This window comes from Salmo salar, chromosome ssa15, assembly GCF_905237065.1.
Source record: "Salmo salar chromosome ssa15, Ssal_v3.1, whole genome shotgun sequence".
Classification (NCBI taxonomy): Eukaryota; Metazoa; Chordata; class Actinopteri; order Salmoniformes; family Salmonidae; genus Salmo; species Salmo salar.
The window spans coordinates 52,983,461-53,007,161 of record NC_059456.1 but is presented as its reverse complement, the minus strand read 5'-3'; the positions used below and the strand labels follow the sequence as shown (position 1 = coordinate 53,007,161).

The window sequence follows — 23,701 nt, the reverse complement described above, 5'->3', positions numbered from 1 at the left end:
TAAATGCTTATATTAAGAGACTGTAATTACCCCTAGTCTCGCTCTCCCTTCTGGAGAACATCAGAGACGGCTTAGTTAGCCTAAACAGACCGCCAGCCAGGACCGAGACTAACCACTCAGTGCACACCATTGGCTAATAGGCTAATAAACCGCTGCGTCATTGGCTAACAACAACATAGCGACAGCCAGGATACAAAACAAGGAGATACAACAATTTATCTCGACACAGTGATCCTACTACTTCAGAACTTCTCAATGTAGTCCTCAAATAAAGCTACGGAAGGGCAATGACAAAGGCAGCACACAGTAGAATTGTATGTTCATTTTCTCTTCTACCTGTACATGAATCACTGTGTCTTCACGGAACTCTTTCATCGTATTCAAACCGCCGCAACTTAAAACAACCTTCACCTTAAAAAAACAAGTATGCTAAAAAACAATCCCATCCAAGCACAAAAAGCCCTTTCATATTATATGATAATCATAGACAGGTATTTCCTTTGTGTTTCTCTCTTCTTCTCTCAGACAGCAGCAGTGATGGTTCACATTAAAGAGTGTGTTTCTGCATCGGTGTGTCTCGGCCAGGCACACACACACACACACACACACACCAAAGGGAAAGGCTGCACTACTTAGAAGATAATGAGGAAACAAACTGGACAAGTACGATTGATCCCACTGTTTTATAGCACGGGGGATTATCAAAGGATTATTTTAGGGTAATTATGCACGAAGGTCGACAACAGGCTTTCATGTTGCTGCAGTGAATGGCAGCAGGGTGTGTTGTCACAGAGTGTGTGTGTAGTAAAGAGAGAGAGGAGGCTTGCCATAGCTACACACACAGAGGCAAGCATGCGCAGGCAGACACACACACACACACAAGCGCACACGCACAAACTCATGCGCGCGCACACACACTTATCAGGAAGCTACCATGCCCTGGCGCCTTTCAAACACACCAAATCAGCAGCCAGCAAACTCAGAATGTTTCTTCGGGAACACAACCGCCTCCCTTTGGTCATTCCAATCTCGGAGCGACAACGGTCAAGATGAGAAACTGCATGCCTGTTTGGCAGAGGAATTCCAAGTGGAAATTCCCAATCGGAGTACCTCTCTTCTGAGGCATGTTATCGATCAGGTCCCATCCATTAGCAAAGGAGATGAGCAGTGGGGTAATGGGAGGCGGCACAACACAGCAGGATGGGAGATCATTGATTGACCTCTAAGTGGTAATTACACATGATACCCCCCCAACCCCCCTCCCGACCCAGTGTAATCACTTCTCCTTGTTAACCCATAGCTCTCTTCTCCTCCTTAACGCCTACCATTCTTTTCCTAACCACTACCAATACAAACGTCTGCCCTTTTCTTTTCCTACTGTATCGATGGTACCCTCCACAAACTCACTGTGTCGGGTCTGTGCTGTATATCTTCAGGTTATTCTCTTGTAATGAAGCCACCATTCTAATCACCAGAATATCCTTATCTAAAGTCTCCCAGAGACATGATGCATGTAATGAATGTATGTCATGTTAGTAACACAAATGGTAGTAGCAGCAGCCAATTAGATGAAAGGAGGGAATGGATTTAGTTTTGGAGCATGTCTGCTTTCCAAATGGCAACATTCCAAATGACACCCTATTCCCTATTTAGTGCAGTAATTTTGATCAGAGCCCAGGTCAAAAGTGGTAGACTATATAGGGAACATGGTGATATTTGTGATGAAGCCCATAAATTGAGTTTGGATACCAGGCAATAGGATTGGATGTTTGGTTCGGATTAGTTTGGGGTAGGAAATAGGTCACATTGTGGAAACAATACCACATGCTAATTGATAGGGGCAAATTCAATAGGTTACCATTTTATGTGTTTGTGGGAAATAGAGGAATTCTGAAAGTGTATTTCTCCAGAGTGTGTATGTTTCAGCAGAAGTGAACATTTATATTGCTGTGTGTGTGTGTGTGTGTGTGTCTTGATGATGTACTGTATGTATGCATGTGTCTGTGTACATCCCAAATGGCACCCTATTCCCTATATAGTGCACTACTTTTGACCAAGGCCCATAAGACTCTGGTCAAAAGTAGTGCACTATACAGTATAGGCTATAGGATGCAATTTGGGATGCAAACACTGTGTAGTCTTACGGAAGTCTCTATCCGCCACAGTGGCGAAATGCTGATGTATGTGTGTTATTGCTGAGTGTGGGGAAGTGTATAAGTCAATCTCCTGTTCTGACATGGCGGTGTGTGAGACTCACCAGTAGTGGAGGAGATGTTGACGTCTATGCTGATCTCAGGTATGCCCCCTCCCTTCAGCGCAGCCACACAGGTGTAGGTGCCAAAGTCAGTGAACTTCAGGTCAATGATGTCCAGGTTGGTGGTGCCTGGGGAAATGTCAGGGTCCGTCTGGGTGATCACCATTCGCTCAGAGCTACGCATGGCGCGCCCGTTCTTCAGCCAACCAAATATCAGCTCCTCAGGGGGCGTGGCCTCCACCTGGAAGGAGTGGATAGTTGAGTATGCATGTGAAAAGGGGATGGTGTGTGTGTGTGTGTGTGTGTGTGTGTGTGTGTGTGTGTGTGTGTCTTACCTGGCAGGAGATCTTGACCTCGCGGCCAATTTGGATGTTGTCGTCATTGTGGTAGGGGTCAGGGGTGATCCAGAAACGCCCCTTCTTCAGCGCTGTGGAGAGAACATACAGACAGACACACCAAAAAGTGAGAGAGGTACAATCCATGTGTGTGTTTAAGTGGCAGCCACAGGAGTAATTCCATATTTCCCTTTATTTGACACTGTAGACAAAAGATACACTTAAAAGTGTTTTTCTGCTATTTGTAGAACAATAATGGAGAAAATGGTTTCCCTTTTTTAGAAAGGAAATGTGTATTTTTGCTTTTCCCCAACCTCTTGAGACAACAAACACAACAGTTGAGAGGTTAGGGGCAGCATGGGGTCAGCAACAGTGAAACACTTTTTAGAAGGGTGCAGTGAATTGATTTTGAATGGGGCGTCAAATTGTAAAGTAGCAAACTGCTGGCTGATCAGACTGAAATACTGTATGTTTGTCTGAGATTCACTTTATCCAGTCACAGTCTGTCTGAGATGTGATTCATCCAATCACACAAGTGTTGCATTCATTGATTGGAGAGGAAGTCATTACACAAACAAACACACACGGACATGTGCACACGCACACGCACACACACACACACACACAAAGCAGAACATTTGAGAAATATCAATGGAAAGATACTTATGGCTAATCCAGTTTAGCTTTCAAACAGCGTCATCAAATCAGAGCGAAAAGAAAAGCGGGCTGATTTCATTCTAATCTACGTCGCATTGTTCCCAACGCTGCTGCTGTACAATTCATCTCGTCTGCACACAAAAAAAAAATGATGGCGCTACAGAAATCTTTTCATCTAGCAATTCCCTTGAGACATTATCATATTCAGTTTGGCGAAAAAGGAAAATGAAAACAAAACCTGCATGTCAGATTTAAACACAGGAAATTGAATGTGCAAAACATTGCGATGCTGGAGCCGAGCAGAGGGAAGGGGGGGGGGGCACAGAGGGAAAGAGAGTGACACAAGCCTGCACACTAAGAAACCACACTCAAACCAGACTTAAATCAATGTCAGCAGGTGGGTGAAAGACTGAAGACTGTTCCTGACACGTCTCAACAAATGTTGGTATTTGATTTTTATTAGGATCCCCATTAGCTGTTGCAAAAGCAGCAGCTACTCTTCCTGGGGTCCACACAAAACATGAAACATGACATAATACAGAACATTAATAGACAAGAACAGCTCAAGGACAGAACTACATCAATTTACAAAAGGCCCAGATAGCCTACATATCAATACATACACACAGACTATCTAGGTCAAATAGAGGAGAGGTGTTGCTTGCCGTGAGGTGTTGCTTTATCAGTTTTGTTAAACCAAGTTTTCTGTTCATTAAATGAGATGGGAGTTCCATGCAATAAAGGTTCTATATAATACTGTATGCTTTCTTGAATTTGTTCTGGATTTGGGAACTGTGAAAATACCCATGGTGGCATGTCTGGTGTGGTAAGCGTGGTAAGCGTAAGGAGTTCCGTCTTCCGAATGAATTCTTAGAGATCTAAAGATCCCTTACATTTCAGTCATCAGTCATTAATTATTCTTTACCTTCTTTCAGTCTCATCTGAACGTCGTACAATTCTTGGTTATATGCACGAACCCTAGTTTCCATAATGAATCAGCAATATACAAATTGGCTTAATTATTTATTTACTAACTAAATAATCACAGAAATACGTAACAAACAAACAATAGATATTGGTTACTAACAATGATAGAAAAGTCCCTAGTGGGCTAAACAGATATGACAGCTTGGTAGACAAAAGGAAAGGGGTGGGACTAAGAAAGAGCGGGAAAGACCAAATGGATTCGTTACACAGTCTATAATTATATTCATTGAAATACTAATCCTTTCCACATGAATGGCCGCTCATTCGAGAATAATTGCAATGTATATATATTTACGCCCGTATGTCGTTGTTGGCTACTCTGTTGGAATCCTCGATCGTCTTGTAGGGTTCATCAGAGTCTCTGGTTAACTTTCATTGAAGTCACAAAGTCTTTCGCAGCCCTGGCGGTTAGAACGGATACTTCAGAGTACCATTCAGAAATGTTCTCATAGATAGATGCTTCGGCGGTTGTCAGTATTCTCATTCTAGGTTAACGTAATTTCTAACTGCAGACTAACTGTAATTCGTGTAGTCTAGAATTTGCTCCTTCTGTAGTGAATCGAAAGTCTCAGAGTCTAACCATCTCCAGACGTGTAGCTAATGCTCCACATGGGATGGTTTTCTAGTCTTATGGTTTGCGTGGTCTTAACCTTTAGAGACGTCCGGCTTACCTTGGGTTGCTTTGGCTTGCTGTAGTTTAAAACACATCAGCATCACCCGGAATGTTTTGGTCTGGTGTGAATTTCTTCAGGAGTGGGTTTAATCCTCTGTCAAAGAAGAGGCGGATCTATGATGCCTCATGTGATGTCTGGGCTCACGGGGGTGTGGCCACTGACTAGTTAATCCTTATTTGAAAATCCATACTCTCATTTAGAATGTTAATATAACATTACATTTTTTCACAAATAGTTTCATATTTAATCACATACGTTTCACAATATTTAGATGTAAACCTGACAGCTGGGAAATGTACACTTTAAAAGATACCGTTATGTGTGTTTCCTGTCCTTCATGAGATCACCAAATGAAACACACTCATCATAACTGTCCCTTATGTGTCCACGGACCATTCCCACATTCTCAAAAGTATAAATATTATTTAATTCTCCCATTTTGGGGATTTAGAAGTTTGGCCAAGTGAAGGCCTTTGTTCTCTCTCTGTGCTCTCTCCCTCTCTTTCTGCATGACCAGGGGGAGAGGGTCTCTGCCAAGAATTTATGACCATTCGATATTATATATAGTATTGTTCAACATTTGATGCGTATGTAATTACATGTCTGTTGATATTGAAAAAGTGGTGCTGTTCAAAATATAGCCATGGATCGATTACAGTGTAGGCGTTCGACTATAATGTAGGCAAAAGCTCTTTTGATATTATATATAATATTGTTCAAAAGGAGTTGCGTACGTAATTATGTCTGTTGATATTGAAAAACTGGTGCTGAATCTCAATATATCCATGGATTGACAGTGACCTTCACAATTCAAACATCAGGTATTAACGAAAAGCCACATCACCGCTCTGTCTGTACGCTTTCAATATAACAGCCTAGTATGTCATCATGTTGGAAAGGCAATTTTCCTGAGATATAATATAATACAGTAATACTATTGGATGTATTTACACAATGGTGGAAGCAGTATACACTTGGTTCCAACCATATAAAGAGTAAATACAAGCACATAGAGGTACTGTATGTGGAATCAGTGAATGAACTGGTTTAGAGTGGATACTACCAGTGTACCTTAACAGTGTGAAAGGCTATTTTCTGTTGCCTCTGTGTTGAGTTGATCTATTACAGCATTACATTAATACTAGTACACAGACTGTATCCTAGGGGATGGACTACTATAATCGAATCAGATCCCATTTATGCTCCCGAGTGGCGCAGAGATCTAAGGCACTGCATCTCAGTGCTTGAGGTGTCACTACAGACACCCTGGTTTGATTCCAGGCTGTATCACAACCGGCCGTGATTGGGAGTCCCATAGGGCAACGCACAATTGGCCCAGCGTTGTCCGGGTTTGGCTGGTGTAGGCTGTCATTGTAAATAAGAATTTGACTTGCCTAGTTAAATAAAGGTTACTTTTTTATGTTGTGTGTGTGTGTGCGTGTGGGTGCATGCGTGCATGTGTGTCACAAAGGTGTTAGTGTACAAACATTGGATTAAGACTGTAACAATTCACTCTACCTTAGTTAACTGTCTAGTGTGAATACTCTGACACTGTCAAGTCAAGTTCAAGGTCAACACAGTGTGGACTGCCTCGCCTCTTGAAAACATATTGTCCACTAAACCCCAAATCCTTCCCCAAAACTCTACACACATTCCTCAAGCCAGGATACAGGAGACACAGGCAAGCAAGCACGCACGCACGCAATCACGCATGCACGTACACACAAACACCTCTATACAACAACAACAATCATTACAAATGCCCAGTGAATCTTTAACGCGGGCACCGCTTGGAAACAAAACTTTCCCATTTACTGTTGGAGAGGGTAAACCCAACACTCTGCTTGTCTCTGCCTGTTCTTACATCACTTCCAGCACTTCATCCATACCTCAAAAGAACATGCGACTATAGAAGCGGTGTGGAGTATGCTGGTGGAGCATGTTGGTATACAGAGAAGGCAGAGCCCAGGCACAGAAATCGAGTCCTACAGAACGGCTGAGTCACTTATTAAGAAGAATCCTAGCAAATTGGAGCGGGAGAGGGGAGAAGAGGTGAGGAGACAACCTGGACTCATGGTTAGATGTAGCATAGTAAATAAAAATCTGGGCCACTTAAATTAGTATGATATGTTACATTATGTATAGTATGTCCATCATCCATTTCGTTTGATATGTTGCGAATTACAATTCGTATGATATGGTACGAATTTGCAATTTGTTGTGGGTAACATTAGCTAGGCTAAGGGTTAAGTTAGGGGTTAAGGTTAGGGTTAACCTGTTAGGGCTAGGGGGCAGCATTTGCACGTCTGGATAAAAAAAATGTACCCGATTTAATCTGGTTACTAATCCTACCCAGTAACTAGAATATGCATATACTTATTATATATGGATAGAAAACACTCTAAAGTTTCTAAAACTGTTTGAATGGTGTCTGTGAGTATAACAGAACTCATTTGGCAGGCAAAACCCTGAGACATTTTCTGACAGGAAGTGGATACCTGATGTGTTGTATTGACTTTAAACCTATCCCATTGAAAAACACAGGGGCTGAGGAATATTTTGGCACTTCCTATTGCTTCCACTAGATGTCACCAGCCTTTACAAAGTGTTTTGAGTCTTCTGGAGGGAGATCTGACCGAACAAGAGCCATGGAACGATGATGTCCCATTAGACACCTGGCGCGAGTTCATGTTGGGTACCCTCGTTCCAATACGTTATAAAAGAGTATGCATTCGTCCACCTTGAATATTATTCATGTTCTGGTTAAAAAAGGCCCTAATGATTTATGCTATACAACGTTTGACATGTTTGAACGAACGGAAATATATTTTTTCCCCTCGTTCATGACGAGAAGTCCGGCTGGCTTAGATCATGTGCTAACAAGACGGAGATTTTTGGACATAAATGATGAGCTTTTTTGAACAAAACTACATTCGTTATGGACCTGTGATACCTGGAAGTGACATCTGATGAAGAGAATCAAAGGTAATGGATTATTTACATAGTATTTTAGATTTTAGATCTCCCCAACATGACGTCTAGTCTGTATCGCAACGCCGTATTTTTCTGGGCGCAGTGCTCAGATTATTGCAAAGTGTGATTTCCCAGTAAGGTTATTTTTAAATCTGACAAGTTGATTGCGTTCAAGAGATGTAAATCTATAATTCTTTAAATGACAATATAATATTTTACCAATGTTTTCTAATTTTAATTATTTAATTTGTGACGCTGACTTGACTGCCGGTTATTGGAGGGAAACGATTTCCTCAACATCAATGCCATAGTAAAACGCTGTTTTTGGATATAAATATGAACTTGATAGAACTAAAAATGCATGCATTGTCTAACATAATGTCCTAGGAGTGTCATCTGATGGAGATTGTAAAAGGTTAGTGCATCATTTTAGCTGGTTTTATGGTTTTGGTGACCCTGTCTTTGACTTGACAAAACATTACACACAACTCTTGTAAATGTACTGTCCTAACATACTCTAAATTTATGCTTTCGCCGTAAAACCTTTTTGAAATCGTAAAACGTGTTTAGATTAAGGAGATGTTTATCTTTCAAATGGTGTAAAATAGTTGTATTTTTGAAAAATTTGAATTTTGACATTTATTTGGATTCAAATTTGCCGCTCTTGAAATGCACCTGCTGTTGATGGAGTGCACCACGGGTGGCACGCTAGCGTCCCACCTAGCCCATAGAGGTTAAGAGATAGGTTAAATGGTAAGGTTAGGGTTAGGGGAAGGGTTAGCTAACATGCTAAGTATTTGCAAAGTGGCTAAAAGTAGTAAGTAGTTGCAAAGTGGCTTCCAGTTGAGCAATGTAGAAAGAAGATGCACAAGGTCTCTCCTGCGACAACTTTTTGCAACTAATCCTCAATTTAGCCTAAATTTATACTTTTCATTGGGGGTCTGCTGGATGTTTTTTTTATTGTATTTTTTTTTATGGACATTCTGAACTACTCTGGTTCACGCTGACCTTAATTGGTGATGTTGGTCACTGATAGACCTCAGTCACATTCACTTTATCTTGGGCTCCACTATGACATTGAGTCTAAAACTATTACTCTTCTCTTCTAATTTTACTCTTGTTTAATAAATCCTCTTAAGGACCCGCCCCTGTTTTTTACATTTTCGCCTAAAATGACATACCCAAATCTAACTGCCTGTAGCTCAGGACATGAAGCAAGGATATGCATATTCTTGATACCATTTGAAAGGAAACGCATTGAAGTTTGTGGAAATGTGAAATGAATGTAGGGGAATGTAACACATTAGATCTGGTAAAAGATAATACAAAGAGAAAAAAAGCCTACATTAGCTCAACCGTCCCGGAGGGGACCCACCAATCCAGTAGAGGTTTGTTGCACTAGCTGAAGAGTTTAGACCCATGGTTCGTTTGCTTAATTGTACATATCCAAAATGCTAGTTGTTATTTCATTATTTACCCCTAAGGATGTTTGTAATAATTTACCAACAGGGGCTGACCGTTTTCATAGCCTACTGGTTCATTTCGAATGTTTCTCATTACTCTGCCCTTTGGCGACACCTAGTGGACTACATCATATGAAATGCCACTGATCGCTGTTAACATTGTTCAATAACTAAAGCTGAAGGTTATACTCTTTGTTTAAAGTGTGACCGAAACCCAATGAGTGCACATGCCTACTGACATATTTTCTTTTTTAGTTTCAAGGGTGTATGTAACTTCTTTCCTAGGTCAGTTTGACCTCACAGCACATTAGGGTAATCAACGAATGCTGAGTAAGAGAATTCCTGCTGCTCGTCTTGTTCATAATGATGAGTTTAGGATTAGTATTTTTTTCTTTAAAATGGTATTGTACTATCACTTTTGTAAAAAAAAATGTGTCTATGGACTGTGTGTATGTTGGCATTATCCAAAGATTCTTGTGCTCTGTTTCTGTTTCTCTAAAGGATTTGAGTTTTTTTATTGAGATGTTTTTTTTTCATTCTGCTCCTCTCTCAATCTCTCTTTTCCTCTTTCTTTTTCATTTGACTTCTCCTCTTATCAATAATTGAGTTTCAAGTTTCAGCCTCTCCGCGTATAATTCAGGGGATGGTGAAGTTGAATATTGCCGGTCTATTGTCATGAATCCACAAGTTCTTGACGATTCTGTTTTCTTTGTTTGACATAATGAGCATTGTATGAAATGATATATTCCCGTAATACAGCTTTGAACGTCTCCCAAAGAAGAGAGGGGGAGGTGTCGTCATTTTTATTCATAGGGTCTTGTTAAATCAATTTTTTTTGCTAAGTCCAGAATGTGGACTTAGCTCTTATGTCGTTTTAACTGAGGGGAGAATGTTACTATCTAAAAAAAAAAAGTTGTCTATGTAGGTTTGATGAACATGAGAAAAGTAGGAGAAGTCCTTTGTGTCCGGGTGGAGGAAGCGCCATGGATCAGCACAACCCATTTGGGTCATGAATGTAGAAAGCGCTTTTGCAGAAGTACTTTCCAATTGTTCCTCAAATGCAGTGTATGATATACCATTTTGTAGCTCTGGGTCTCTGCTTTTAATCAATGTAAAAAACACAATTTCAAATTTTGCTACATAAGACCAAATCAAGGCAGCCGGTCACAATTTAATCTGCTTCCACTGATAAAGCAGAGTTTCTGTTGCAACAAACAAAGGGGACATACTATGAACATGGTAACAAGGCCAGCCACCTTTTGGCAAACCAACTTAAACGCCAGTAGGCATCTCATCTCTCAGGTATATGACTCTTCCCATAATCTTACAAGTGATCCCCCTAATATTAACTTTTGTGTCATTTTATTCTAACTTCTACAAATCCAAATCCCCATCAGATAATACGGCTATGGACAAGTTTTTAGATAACTTGGATATTCAATCCATTGATATGGACATGAGTAAAGTTCTGGATAACCTTCTGCATCTAGATGAGATAACAAAGGGTCTAAAGTTAATGCAAACTGGCAAGGCCCCAGGCCCTGATGGCTTCCCCGTCGATTTGTATAAAACATTCTCAGATCAACTCGCCCCATTACTATTAGATATGTTCATGGACCCCATATCACAGGGCTCTCTCCCCCGATGCTAACTCAAGCCTTTATCTCACTTATACTCAAAAAAGATAAAGATCCGGCGAAATGTTGTTGATATCGACCCATTTCACTTTTGAACGCTGATGTTAAACTATTATCTAAGGTTCTAGCATGCCGGTTGGAACCCTGCCTTCAGGATGTCATATCTGATGCTCAAACAGGTTTCATCAAAGGGTAACAACTGTTTTCCAATGTATGCTGTCTTTTGAACATTAAATTCTCTCCTTCTGTCTCTCTAGACCCCAAAATTGTTGTTTCTCTTGATGCGGAGAAGGCTTTCAACCGGGTGGAGTGGGATTATTTCTTTAAGATTTTGGGAAGATTTGGTTTTGGGTCCAATTTCATCTCATGGATACGTCTGCTCTATTCTTCTCCTATGGCTAGGGTACACACCAACTCTCAACATTCAGAATACTTCCCCCTCTCCAGAGGGACCGGTCAAGGGTGTCCTATGTCCCCGCTCCCTTTTTGCAGTTCCGATAGAACCGCTTTCCTTGGCCTTTAAATTATCATCATCATCACACTGGAATCCACCGAGCTGGTGAAGAACACAAAGTGTTCAAAGTGGAGATTATCTACAGTTATATATCACTAACCCTGTGAACTCTGTCAATAACATACTGCATATTTTAGACACATTCGGGTCATTCTCAGGTTACAAATGAAACATTCAGAAAAGTGAATGTTTTCCGATCAACCCCACTGCCAAGCAAATTCCCCCTGGAGCCCTCTGGTTTTTCCTATTTAGGTGTGAATATGACACATTCTCTGGCTACCCTCCATAAAACTAACTTTGCAAGTCTAGTCACATGAGTTAAAGCAGACTTAAAACGCTGGGATAGTCTGCCTCTCTCCTTAGCTGGCAGAATTGATCTTTCTGCCGAAATCATTTTTTACCAAGTTGGATAGGCTCGTCAGTCATTTTATCTGGGCAGGCAAATCACCTAGGATACATAGAGAAAGAGAAACTTCAAAGAAAGAGACAAGATGGAGGTGGGATTGGCACTTCCAAATTTACTGCTTTACTATTGGGCAACCAATGTTCGAAAGATTATGGTCTGGTGTAATTCAAGTACCAACTGGTGCTCATTAGAAGCACACTCCTGCCAATCATCCTCCCTTTCTGCTCTTACTTGTGCCCCACTGTCCTTGTGTCCTTCAAAGTATACTGGAAACCCCATTGTGCTCTCTACTTTGAAGATCTGTGGATAATTTCGTCAACATTTTAGACTTTCTGCCCCTTCTCTTTTTTTTTTTTTTTTTGCTGTGGAATCAGCAGGGTCTGATTTCTAGATTATATGACATTATGCTTTCCTCTGAACCCTCTCCAATAAACAAAATCATGACAGACTGGGGTAGTGAACTTGAACTTGACCTTACTGGTGGGAGGAGGCCCATAGGGCTAACTCCACATCCTCATGTACTCATTAAGTTTAATTCAGTTACAGGTCTTGCACAGAATTCACTACTCCAAAGAAAAACGTTGTAAACTCCTCCCAGACACAAATGACGTGACAGATGTTCAATCACTCCGGCAACCCACACCCATATGTTTCATTCATGTTCTAAGCTGTCTGAGTCTTGGTCATCCTTTTTTAATACTCTCTCTAAAATTCTAGATCTTGACCTGCAGCCTTGTCCTTTGATTGCTATATTTGGAGTTCCATCTTTGTTACCTAGTCTCACTAAAAGTAAAGCAGACGTTGTAGCGTTTGCTTCCTTGATAGCCGCCAGCAGATCTTGCTTAATTGGAAATCCTCTAAACCTCCCACTGTAACATCTTGGTTGAAAGATCGAATGCCTTTTCTACACTTAGAAAAAATTACATTTTGAGAGGTTGTATTGATTACTTTTTCTTGAGATGGCAGCCTTTAATTTCCTTTTTGAACAATTGCCTTCTATTTATCAGGAGTAAGAATGTTGGCCAACAGGGGATATGAGAGGACGTGGGAGGGAAGGGATAGTATGTTGTGATATTGTGTTATTTATTTTTGTGTATGTATGTATGTATGTATGTATGTATGTACAGTACCAGTCAAAGGTTTGGGCACACCAACTCATTCAAGGGTGTGCCTTGAATTCTAAATAAATCACAGACTGTGTCACTAGCAAAGCACCCCCACACCATCACACCTCCTCCTCCATGCTTCATGGTGGGAGCCACACATGCGGAGATCATCTGTTCACCTACTCTTTGTTTCAAAAAGACACGGTGGTTAGAACCAAAAATCGCAAATTTGGACTCATCAGACCAAAGGACAGATTTTCACCGGGCTATTGTCCATTGCTCGTGTTTCTTGGTCCAAGCAAGTCTCTTCTTCATATTGGTGTCCTTTAGTAGTGGTTTCTTTGCAGCAATTCGACCATGAAAACTTGATTCACGCAATTTCCTCTGAACAGTTGATGTTGAGATGTGTCTTTTACGTTAACTCTGTGAAGCATTTATTTGGGCTGCAATCTGAGGTGCAGTTCATTCTAATGAACTTATCCTCTGCAGCCGAGGTAACTTCCTTTCCTCATGAGAGCCAGTTTCATCATAGCTCTTGGTGGTTTTTGTGACTGCACTTGAAATAAAAATCGAGGCTCTTGACCTGGATTGACTGACATTCATGTCTTAAAGTAATGATGGACTGTCCCTTCTCTTTGCTTATTTGAGCTGTTCTTGCATTAATATAGTAATTTTGTGTCCCAAATTTTTGTTTACTGTGTTAAGTCTAGTCTATGAGATCATGCTGGAGGAGAAGAGAGGAGAGAGCCTGAATAGAAAAAAACGGCTCAGAAACAGGAAACACTTACTGAATGTAGACCTTTCCTGCATTCAAATGACCAAATCGGCCTCTAGTGACCTCATGGTTGGAATATTATTAATTTCAAAAAGTTTTGTTACATTTCAGTCTTCTGTGATGTATATAACGTGTAATATTGGGATGCAAACTCATAATTGAATGCATTTCAACTCTATATCTGACATGGTACATGTGCCTTCTTTTTTTTAAGCCCATAACCATGTGTGTGAGGTGTATACTTTGGTTTCAAAGTAGATGTGTTTAGGACTACCAAGAAACACTCTGTGTGACCCTGATTTAGCTCACTGCAGTAGTTAAAAGCATTTAAGTACCGTGATCACCGAGGCACAAAAAGAAAGTTAACGTGCACAAACACACATTCACCATGCATTATTAATGAAAAGGCTTTTGGAAGTTGGTTCTCTTCACCGCTCTTAACATTTCTGTCACAGAACCAGGGCCATGGTTGTGCGTGAGAGAAAGAAATGATCAATAAATACTGTATCCAGTAAGACTTTTCTTTTAAAGCTCTTTCCTCCTACCTGCGCTCTACAGAAGCCTTTTCTACTCTGCATTATCAGAAGGACAATGGAAGGAACTGTTTAAACACTTACTACACTTCACTATGCCACGCATTTTCTTTCTTTCTTCTATGATCTAAAGAGGTTACACTGATTACATTGTAGCTAGGGCACTGATGAATAGGATACTTTCTAGTTACCTGGATTTTATTTACCTCTATGAATATGAATCATGATGCAACCTCCTGCAACCTCCTGCGTGTTTTGTTTAGCCAAAGTGCTTGTGCCTGTAAAGAGAGTGTACTCTTCTCCCTGGCTTTAAGACATTAGTCGTGTGTGTGTGTGTGTGTGTGTGTGTGTGTGTGTGTGTGTGTGTGTGTGTAATAGTGTCCATGGTAGCACAGTAGCTGTGGTGAATAATAATGGGTGGCCTGTAACATGAATAAGTAGATAATGACACAAAGAAAGAAGTCTCTTTTGGGGTTTGGTCCATAGAGAACTCTAGTCACACAGCTGATTACAATACCCCCTCATGGGAGCTGCTTAGCTTATGAGGGGATACATGCCCCTGACGTGAGTACAATGACACAATTACAGGCACGTACACACACACACAAATTCACATACACACAGAGACAGACATACACACACTATCCCTGAACCCTCCTCTTAAGACTGGCTGACAAGATGGCACTGACACCTATATCTCTCTTTCTAACCCCCAGTCTCTCTCCCTCTCTGTCTGTTCATCTCTCCTTTGGCACCACACAATGGCCTCCATCCATCCAGTCATCTCTCCCACTAGTAATCAGCAGGTTTAGCTTAGTGGTCCTCTCAGGGCCAGATGGCTCTCTCTCTCCTCTACTTTACCTACCTCCTCTCGGGGACATTAGTCAAGGGTAAAGACATACAGGGGACAGAGATATTAGTACCAGACCCCAGCCATACAGACCCCCGCCAGACACACATACACACCGTCCAACCCCAGACCCCGACCACACACACACACCCCTCTCTGATTATCATCATACTATCACACATTCACACCATGCCTCCACACGTTAACGCTCACACACACACACACTGACACATGCCAATGTTTGGACGTGGCGAGTGACAGGCCGTTGTGCTGTATATTACCTTTTGGTTGACCTCTAATGAACTTGACAAGTTCAGTCACAGGCCAGCAGGATGCACACACACAAACAACCGCACTTACACACACTGACAAATAACCCCAGTCTTGACGGCCGCTGCCCAACTCTAGTCTGTCTGCCAGGCCCATTCACCCAGACCATTACATTTGCCATTTATGAATGGAAATGTATGCAGCTCCGGACCAGAATGTATTCCAGAGCAAATTTGAGTCATTCACATGTTGATTTACATGCTGACATCCAGGTTGTTACAAGTCACGTCATGAGGGGTTTGTTTTTCCCTAACAATTCCCAACAACAGCCTAAATAATATCAGCAGGCAGGCTCACCATGAAACCCATTGCAGTTTTTCTCTGCTATTAATGACACAGAACCCCCCTCACAGAGAGTGTAGAGCCTGTGTGTGGAGGGGTTGCCTGTGCGTGTGAGTTGGTGTGTGTTCGCTGTCTGAAATGGCTGATGTCTCATTTGGAGTCATTTGGAAGGAAGAAAGTCCTGGAGGAATTGTCAGGCGAGACAACGAGACAACAGCAGAACATTGTTTGTTTCTGAATGTTTGCTACCTCCAGCACCACTAATTCCTCCACATCACACACCTGCAAAGCACACTGTTTTAAGAACGCACAGGGAGGAAACGTCGGTACAGTGCTAGGAAACGTAGGTACAGTACTAGGAAACATAGCTGCAGTACTAGGAAACGTAGGTACAGTACTAGGAAACGTAGCTACAGTACTAGGAAACGTAGCTACAGTACTAGGAAACGTAGCTGCAGTACTAGGAAACGTAGCTACAGTACTAGGAAACGTAGCTACACTACTAGGAAACGTAGCTACACTACTAGGAAACGTAGCTACAGTACTAGGAAACGTAGCTACAGTACTAGGAAACGTAGGTACCGTACTAGGAAACGTAGCTACACTACTAGGAAACGTAGCTACACTACTAGGAAACGTAGCTACAGTACTAGGAAACGTAGCTACAGTACTAGGAAACGTAGGTACAGTACTAGGAAACGTAGCTGCAGTACTAGGAAACGTAGCTGCAGTACTAGGAAACGTAGCTACAGTACTAGGAAACGTAGCTACAGTACTAGGAAACGTAGGTACAGTACTAGGAAACGTAGCTACAGTACTAGGAAACGTAGCTACAGTAATAGGAAACGTAGCTACAGTACTAGGAAACGTAGCTACAGTACTAGGAAACGTAGCTACACTACTAGGAAACGTAGCTACAGTACTAGGAAACGTAGCTACAGTACTAGGAAACGTAGCTACAGTACTAGGTGTGTAAATGGTATTGGTGGGGGAAAAGGAAATGAACGTAAGGCAATGTCTCTTAGACGTTCCTCTCACTGCATGCTGTCGCTTCACGTTTGATAAACCAGTGTGGTGAACAATTCACAGACATGCAGTAGTTACACACACATACACGCAAACACACACACACACACACACACACACACACACACACACACACACACACACACACACACACACACACACACAAACCTTACAGCAAACACATTCTCTAAAAAATGAACTTAGTGTTGATAGACGTGGAGAATATATCTCATTGTCCAGGTCATTGTGTCACTAAAGTATCCTTTTGTTGCCAAACATTGTTGTGTGATCTGGACTAAAAACACAGGGTATTGACCTGCATTTACAGACGTGTCTCCTTCCTTTAATCCATGAAAAGATCATGGTAGTAGAGCTGCGGTGAACCAACAGCATGCTGAGCTGTCCTAAGGGGCAAGCCAAACACACACGCACACACACACACACACACACACACACACACACACACACACACACACACACACACACAGCACTGTAAGAGGGGGTGAGCCAAATGGCGAGCCAGCACGGCTGGTGGGACAGCATGGTCAGAAACGCCACCATCTGCTGACGACAGATCTGTGGAAAACACAGACAGTCCCTTTGGCAACACCAGCACGAGAGGGCTTCTCAAGGACTAGAGTGTGATCAACAAAAAGACACACAAACATGTGTACACAAATATACATACTTTAAACATATAGTAACACATATACTGTGTAATATCTGTACACACACACACACACACTCACACACTCACACACACATAAAATATGCATGCTCATACACACACGTGCATGCCCACACACACACCACCACTATCTTAACCAGCTGTCATATTCAGCATGACCAAATGAACTGTGCTAAGTGCTTGTCCTACTTCACTGAGTTCATCCCAGTTTCTCCGGCAACACAGTCTTCACTCAACTCACCACAACACTTAAGACTCACATTATATAAATCAAACATTTAAATGTCTCATCCTACTATACGGCCGGAGAACCAATGGCTCCTCCAAAGGCAAGTCTATAATTATTGGCTGTTCCATGTATGAATTACCTTGAGGGAAAGCGCATTGGACACTAAATCCTTAACACATTGGCAGCTCCCAAAGGCAAGTCTGCAATTATTAGCTTCTTCGTGTGTCAATTACCTTGAGGAGAAGAGACTTGGACGCTAAGTCCTCATCCCAGTTGATTGGCAAACAGCCTGTAGTGCCTTCAGCTTGACTGCCATGGCTTAATGACTCTAATTGACCGTTAATAAGTATCTTTAATGAGTGGTTTCACATGCATCCCCATGCTATTGGCTTCACCCTACCGTTTATTGCACAGAAGTCGTAACACTGTATGGAATACGTTGATATACTCTCAATGTGTCTCCAACTATAGCACCGTGTGTTGTAGGATCGTACAGGCAATACAGCTTTCCTAATGCAACATCAAAAGTGAGATATGTCAATTGTAGTAAAACAATGCTCACATACTGTATTAACTCTGTAGCAGCATAAGAAAGTAGTTACCATATTAATAACCATTCCTTTCACTTGAATGTTGAACATCGGATTAGCTCATAAAGAAATAGCCCATGAGCAGCCTAAGCGGGACTAAAATCTCTGACCTTGCCTCTGTCAGCCCATTACATACAGTAAGTCATTATACCTAGAGGTCGGACCCTCTTGACAAGGCTGACAGTGCTGTTCTAAGGATTCTACAATATATGTATTGTACACTCCACCTACAACAAACACCCCACTCCTGCTCCCCTCTCACCTCTGACCACTATTGTGGTAGACTTCTTGGCTGGGTTGCCCACGTTGTTACTGGCCACACAGCTGTAGACCCCAGCCTCATCTGAAGTGATGGCTGGCAGGGTGAGTGTTCCACCCTTCACCACGCTCTTCTCAGGCAGGCTGTCGGAGCTGCTGACCCAGCTCAGCGTGGGGTTGGGCTCCCCACCCGTAGTGATACACACCAGGGACACCGTCTGGCCAGGGTTCACCACGATGGGATCCTCCACCAGTAGCTTAATGGAGGGAGACGCTGGAGAGGAAGAAAAAGAGGATGGAGGTTTGCTGTTTTCTGATAAACCTTATGGTGCATGTCTTGTTGGTGAGTTTGAAGACGAACCTGTCTTGTTTGTGTGTTTGAAGATTAACCTGTCTTGTTGGTGCATTTGAAAACTATGCTATGGTACCAACCTGTCTTGTTGGTGAGTTTGAAGACGATGTTTCGGTCGGAAATGCCACAGACGTTCCTAACAGAAGCGATGCAGCTGTAGTTGGCGTAGTCCTGCGGACGAAGGTTCTTCAGCTTCAAGATTTTCGTCTCCCCCTGCAGCTCAGATACACAACCACAACAACACTAGTGTGCAAATGTGTGCAAATAGAATTAACACAATAATAAACACACTTCATAAAGTATCTCCATTTCATTCAATGCTTGCAAAATTCTGGAAACTTTCCCATAGTTCACAGGGGTTTTCAGAAAATATTAAAATGTTGAAACTCAATGCCATACACATTTACTGTAAATCATGAAACAAGGAACAAATCTGCATGAAGTTCACTGTAAAACAAGTCATCATAATACATCAAAGCTTTTCCTTATTTCACCCGGTGCCAAACCACAGCGCAAATCACACCATGGATCACACAACGTGGTCCACATGCTACACCACTCCACATCGGACAGCGGGGATCTTTCAGTTTCACTGTGTGTGTCTGTTTGGTTGACTCCTCCACCACCACACAGTAGCCTGACAAACAGAGACAGGAAATCCAGGGTTGTTCCATGTCATTTCAGCAAGCCATGGCACCCACCACCGCAGATTGTTCTGAAACAATTTCTGTACTTAGAAACAGGTAAGCATTCCTGAAACATTATTACATTTTTTATGTAATTTGAAATCTGAGAAATTAAGCTAATTGATTGCACCCAAATTGGCCACTTTAATATATAGGATTCATATAATATTCAATAAATATAGCACCTCACATCCGATTTGGACAACACTTTTTCCTAACTATAGCTAGGTTTTTACCCAAATGACGACAGATTTTCATGCGAATATTCAAAAATGTACATTAAGAAAATAAACTACATGATCAAAAGTATGTGGACACCTGCTCATTGAACATCTCATTCCAAAATCATGGCCATTAATATGGAGTTGGTCCCCCTTTTGCTGCTATAATAGCCTCCACTCTTCTGGGAAGGTTTTCCACTAGATGATGGAACATTGCTTCCATTTAGCCATAAGAGCATTAGTGAGGTCACCAATGTCGGGCGATTAGGCCGTGCTTGCAGTCGGCATTCAAATTCATCCCAAAGGTATTCGATGGGGTAAAGGTCAGGACTCTGTGATGGCCGGTCAAGTTCTTCCATACTGATCTCGACAAAACATTTCTGTATGGACCTCGGTTTGTACACTGGGGCATTGTCATGCTAAAACAGGAAAGGGCCTTCCCCAAACTGTTGCCACAAAGTTGGAAGTACAGAGTCGTCTAGAATGTCATTGATGCTGTAGCGTTAAGATTCCCCTTCACTGGAACTAAGGGGCCTAGCCCGAACCATGAAAAACAGTCCCAGACCATTATTCCTCCTCCACCAAACTTCAGAGTTGGCACTATGCATTCAGGCAGGTAGCGTTCTCCTGGCATCCGCCAAACCCAGATTTGGCCGTTGGTCTGCCAGATGGTGAAGCATGATTCATCACTCCAGAGAACGCATTTCCACTGCTCCAGCGTCCAATGGCGGCGAGCTTTACACCACTCCAGCCGACGCTTGGCATTGTGCTGACGTTGGTTCCAGAGGCAGTTTGGAACTCGGTGAGTCTTGCAACCAAGGACAGATGATTTGTACGCACTGCACGCTTCAGCACTTGGTGGTCCCGTTCTGTGAGCTTGTGTGGCCTACCACTCCGTGGCTAAGCTGTTGTTACTCCGGGGCAGCTCTAGCAGGGTGGAAATTTGCCGAACTGACTTGTTGGAAAGGTGGCATCCTATGACTGCGCCACATTGAAAGTCACTGAGCTCTTCACTGAGGCCATTCTACTGCAAATGTGTGTATATGGAGATTGCATGTCTGCGTGATCCATTTTATACTCCTGTCAGCAGCGGGTGTGGCTGAAATAGCAGAATCCATTAATTTGAAGGGGTGTCCACATACTTTTGTATATACAGTGTATGTGCATTTTCCCACCAGTAGTGTGTTTCCACCAAACGGCCTTGTTGTGGATAAAACACCAGTGTATGTGATGACGTAGTGCACACAAAATGTACTTTTTCATGTACCGAATAAAAATTTAAAGTTCAATGTGTTTCCATCGCATTTTGAACTCTACCAATAGTTTTGTCACCAAAACTGCTGCGTTAAATAGCAAACTCTGGTCTAGGCACATGCGTTCTAGTCAACTGCTCACAGATATAGTGCGGGTAGGTTGTGCGGGTAGGCTAGTCTACATGATGAGATTATTATAGATAATAGTGAGAATATTTGTGTTTGTCAAACGGCAGTCAAGCATTGATCATCCTGTCACCAGAATCAGACTCTCGATATTTGTTGGAAAGGCGCATCAAGATCACTGTGCACTTTCACCTCCCTGTGAAGTTCATCATAAGTTATTTAAATCGGTAGCCTAATAAACTGCATGCTTTCCTGAGACATATTGGGAGGACCACACACCATATCGTCGAGTGACTCCAAGTTTACGTCGATATCATGTTATTACATCAATATTTGTGCATAAACACATTTCCACCGCCATTTAGTTCATTATTGATTTACAGACATAAAAAGATCCCAGCATGTCGAACGAACAAATGATCTGGCAGCGTTTATAAAATTGTACCAAAACTTCCTGTTTTCATCACAGTTGTCTTGGGTTTTGTTTTATATGGTATGACTTTAATCGCATAAAACTGTGGATGGAAACTTGATTAGTAAGTAAGACATGAGGAATCCAAAGAAATTGTCAACCCACAGAACCCCCACACCCCACGCCAACCCTAACAACGAGTATACAGTATCAGTTCTCTATGTCTGACAAGTAGTATGGAGCTGAGGCTCGGAGTATTGTTTCTTCATCCTATGTAATGAATTTGGTGATGTCTTTCTTTCCCTGTTAAGAGAAATGAGTCATTCAATTTGTTTGTTTTATGTCCCTTCCTGCATGCTGATATTACCAGATTCTGACCATTAGATGGTGTTCCTACTTTTAGGTGTTTTTTTAAGAACCCCCCCCAATCATTGTTAAAGGGATAGTTCACCCAAATTACAAAATTACATATTGGTTTCCTTACCGTGTAAGCAGTTTATGGAGAAGGTATAACAGCAACCCATGCTTTGGTTTTGTTTACCTGGAGACTGTTTCAAATGCTAACTTTCTAGCATTTATGGCACAAATCCAATGCAAGTCAATGGTACCTACAGTATATTAGCGTTTCTGTGCTTCATATACAAATCATCTATAAGGAACATTATTGAGTTACACAATAAATGTTTTGATACTTCAGGATGATTTGGACATGCTTGTATGCTAATATAGGCACCATTGACTTGCCTTGAATTTGTGCCACAAATGCTAAAAATGTAGCATTTGAAACAGCGGACAACAAAACTATTGCATGGTGCTGTCGTACCTTGTCCACAGACTGCTTATAGGGTAAGGAAACCAATATGTAATTTAGGTGAACTATCCCTTTAACATTGAGGGGGTATTATTTAACACTAGAACTGCTTATTAATGAATTTTACTTTTAAAGTCATGCCACCCTCCATCCTTGACTTTTCCTAAATAAGTCTATATAACACACTGCCATTGTTAATAATATATAACACACTGCCATCACAAACAGAACTGGAGTTATTATCAGTTTTAGGAGGGCATGTCATTATTTGAATGGTTTTCCGACAGTAGGCCCTGCTCCACTCACTCTCCCGACATTGGAAAGTGCAGTGCTCAGTTGATAATCACCCCAATAATTGCCTCGAAACTGAACTTAAACTATACCAAAATGTATTTCACACATAACAGATGAAATAAAATGAAGTAAAGTACGATGGGTGATAAAGGGGGAGAATAGGTGAGTTGATGAGTGAAGGGAAGTGAAAATATAATTATGTAATCACCAACTGTGAATGAATAACAGGGCAGGCCGTTCTATTGAATAGGTATATTCTAATTATAATCTCAAAATGGTATGTACCCTATATCAGTCCACCAAATCCAAGCAATTTCATCAGTCTACTCTGGCCTATTTGGAGTACACAGTGAGAGCCTGCATAATGTAGAATGGCAAGATAACCAAGACGAATGGATGCATATGCTGCGTTAGCACCGCTACAAGATCTGAATGAAAATATCTCAGATGGAGGGGAACAAATTAATCCTGACATCTCTGATGACTATTTTTCTGATTCTGAGCCTCGACTTGAATAACCTACACCTCCGAGGCCTATGCGCAAAAAAGCCAGAACAGTGCGCACTGAGCAGGTGCCTGCTCCACCACCAAATGAAACCGTGAGACAGAAAAGAGGGAGGGATGGCACCATTTGGATAGAACAAACCGATGACAACAGCACAACATGTCATCACTGAGAGAGCAGGCCCTACACATCAAGCAAAAAACAACATCAGCAACGCACTCACCAGCTTTCGTTTTTTATGTTACGTGGACATGCTACAATACATCAGAGACTGCACTGTAACAGAGGTGCACAGGGATCAAGGAAACACTGCCTGGGATCTGTCTCTGTTGATGAGCTGGAAGCGTTCATTTCAATCCTGTATGTCTGTGGAGCATTCGGTGGAAAGAGCATGTATATGTAGCATGGTGAGCTTTTGGTCATACATGTATAGGATACCATTCTTTGGAGAAACCATGTCAGAGGATACCTTGA

At 41.8% G+C, this 23,701-nt stretch overlaps 1 protein-coding gene across 2 annotated transcripts in view; it reads right to left on the bottom strand.

The window, feature by feature from the left end:
* Positions 1 to 23,701, bottom strand: part of LOC106571582 (MAM domain-containing glycosylphosphatidylinositol anchor protein 2) — a 419,589-nt gene that overhangs the window by 155,148 nt on the left and 240,740 nt on the right. For both annotated transcript variants that reach the window (XM_014144813.2, XM_014144816.2), the window contains exons 5-8: positions 19,000 to 19,132; positions 18,572 to 18,841; positions 2,590 to 2,681; positions 2,258 to 2,495 (exon numbers count right to left, since the gene is read on the bottom strand). In XM_014144813.2, the coding sequence (XP_014000288.1) occupies positions 2,258 to 2,495; positions 2,590 to 2,681; positions 18,572 to 18,841; positions 19,000 to 19,132 (733 nt within the window). The remainder of the gene's footprint in view (positions 1 to 2,257; positions 2,496 to 2,589; positions 2,682 to 18,571; positions 18,842 to 18,999; positions 19,133 to 23,701) is intronic.